The following is a 2,519-nucleotide window of genomic DNA, read 5'->3' on the forward strand; positions in this document are numbered from 1 at the left end:
CTATCAGTCCAAAAAGAAATCCTTAGACGGTAAATGTGACGCAAGTCCTTGTGTATTTACTTACAAAATAGTTGATGTCGCTAGGAGTGAAGCCTTCTGCGTCTGTACTTTAAACAATTTTTTTTTTACTTTAAAACTTTTCATGTTTATGCACACAGCTTTTCACATGTTCACGAACTACGAAAAAGAAATGCTTTACAGCCCCAGGGGTGATCTCTTACAACACGATATTGAAATTAAACCAATCAACCGATGACGGAAAGAGTTACATTACGCATCAGTCAGTTTGATACCAAATCTGCAGTTTGTTAAAACACTGTCCAAACACTAATCTGACGAATTATAATTTCCTTGGTCTACTTTATTAATGTTGTCATCATTTACATAAACATAAATTTCACATTGAATGCCTTGCTAACGAAATTTACTTCCCGTAACCATTATAATATCCACCATTTGTATCACATGGACTGCAACCACCTCCACCATATCCACCATATCCACCATATCCCCCATATCCAGGGTATCCACTTAGTCCATTGTAGCCATTGTTGCCATATCCGTTGTAATTATAGCCTGGATTATTAACAGAAACTGGTGACTGAACTTGAACTGAGATGGGGAATTGTCAGAAATGTAAATCACGCTCAATTTAGACCTAAAAATTCATGACCCAGAGGTACCTTGTGACGCAGTTCCCAGCATTTGCTGAAGAAGTTCCATCACATTACACTCGTTTTTATCGGAATTATTCAGCGGATCTGCTCTCATCTTATTCAAGAACAACCGAACGACAAACAGATTATGTTCGTCGAACTACGTTTTTATAAAAAAAAAAATCCTCAAATTCATAGACCTTGACTGATTGTGAGGCCATTATCGATGTAAATGATTCATGCGATTTTATAAGGAATTATAAACTCATTTTGTTGATGGACGGTGGATAAAATGTCGAAGTGATTTTTGTATGACGTGGCCTTAGCAGAGTGGTATGGATGTGGCACAATCGTCAAAATTACGTTGTTTTGATTTTAAGTCGGCCGTAACGATATAATTGCTATATTCGATTTGGTTGTTAAAATGAACCACTTTTACGGAAGAATGAACAATTTTGCTGTTTAGTGTAAGCGATAAACTATTGCGGCTATGCCTTCACGGGTCGTTAGCGTAGACTTTTACTAATTTAACTTTGAATTTAACACACTCACAAACTTGCCGTATCGGCTGATAAATACGCTTCTAGATGCGAAAGTAGGTGCAAAATTTGTAAAAGGAATGATCTAAAATAATTTTGGAGGACTATGAATACAATTTACCGAATGGACCGACTAGATATTCAACGATATTAAAAATCGCACCACTTTGTCTTATATGCCGTGCAGAGGGATAAATGCGAGATTATCGCTCTAGTCTAGGTAGATAAAAGTTGAATTTTGTAATCGGCTGAGTTCACGTTTAAAAACCAATGTCACCAATGTATTTCCATCCTTTTTCTACATAAACACGAAGAGGCCGCAGTCAAAAACATTTTCAATTTCCATAACCAATGGTTGTTAACCATTCACGTAACCGTTTGTATTACAAGGAAACCAATCACTTCAACAATGAAGGATGGAGTTAGATTACTGATTGATCAATTTGATACCAAATCTGTAATCTTTTCGCTTATTGTCCCAGAGAAATGATAACAGATGGCGTTACTTTCGCCCAGCCATCTAGTATCATTTTCCTGTATTGTCCAAACATTAATACGATAAATTATAATCTTCTTGGTTTACTTTTGTTACCATCATTAACATAAACGAGAGTTCACATTGAATGCCCTTCTAACGAAATTTACTTTCCGTAGCCATTAAAATATCCACCATTTGTATCACATGGATTGCAACTTCCACCATATGCAGGGTATCCATTTAGTCCGTTGTAACCATTATATCCATATCCGTTGTAACCATATCCCCCATATCCATTGTAACCTTGAGAGCCAATGCCAATAGGTGATTGGATTTGCACTGAACAAGTAAATAGAATTTTGTGTTCAAACTCTTGCCGAGAAGACGACACCATTCATATACCTTGAGTGCCTAACAGCCTTTGAATGAGCTCCATAATGTTGCACTCATTGGAACAATTGGTCGAAATCTTTTTCATTTTTTTTCACACGAATCAGAAACCCTTTTCGAATTAAACTGGACCGATTGGCGATGAGTTGTTGCTTTTATAGACGTCCCTGCAATGTTTAATCTGAATGTTGTTGGTAAACAAAGCAAATATCTGAAAATTTTCCAAATTACAAACTCTTTAAATGTAATTTAGGTCGAATTTTTGGGCTGCTTTACATAATTGCCCAAATCGTGGACAATATGTGGTTAATTGCGAGGTCTCTGAATGATGGTCGACCAATTAAAAATAATTGCTCGAAAAATATCGTTAAAATTTGGCTGGTTATTCTGAATTATATGAGTCACATTGAAATTATTTCGATCGCTCGTTACTCATAATTTTCGTATTTTCTTCTA

General features: G+C 36.0%; 1 protein-coding gene across 1 annotated transcript; it reads right to left on the minus strand.

The window, feature by feature from the left end:
• Nucleotides 1-353: 353 nt before the first annotated feature.
• Nucleotides 354-804, minus strand: LOC119082806 (ATP-dependent RNA helicase DBP2-like). Its single transcript, XM_037192453.1, has 2 exons — nucleotides 684-804; nucleotides 354-612 (listed from the first exon to the last, which is right to left on the minus strand). Exons 1-2 carry the CDS (start codon nucleotides 769-771, stop codon nucleotides 425-427), a joined length of 276 nt encoding a protein of 91 aa, XP_037048348.1. The 5' UTR covers nucleotides 772-804; the 3' UTR covers nucleotides 354-424.
• Nucleotides 805-2,519: the final 1,715 nt, after the last annotated feature.

The sequence above is a fragment of the Bradysia coprophila genome, unplaced genomic scaffold (assembly GCF_014529535.1).
Source record: "Bradysia coprophila strain Holo2 unplaced genomic scaffold, BU_Bcop_v1 contig_494, whole genome shotgun sequence".
NCBI lineage: Eukaryota > Metazoa > Arthropoda > Insecta > Diptera > Sciaridae > Bradysia > Bradysia coprophila.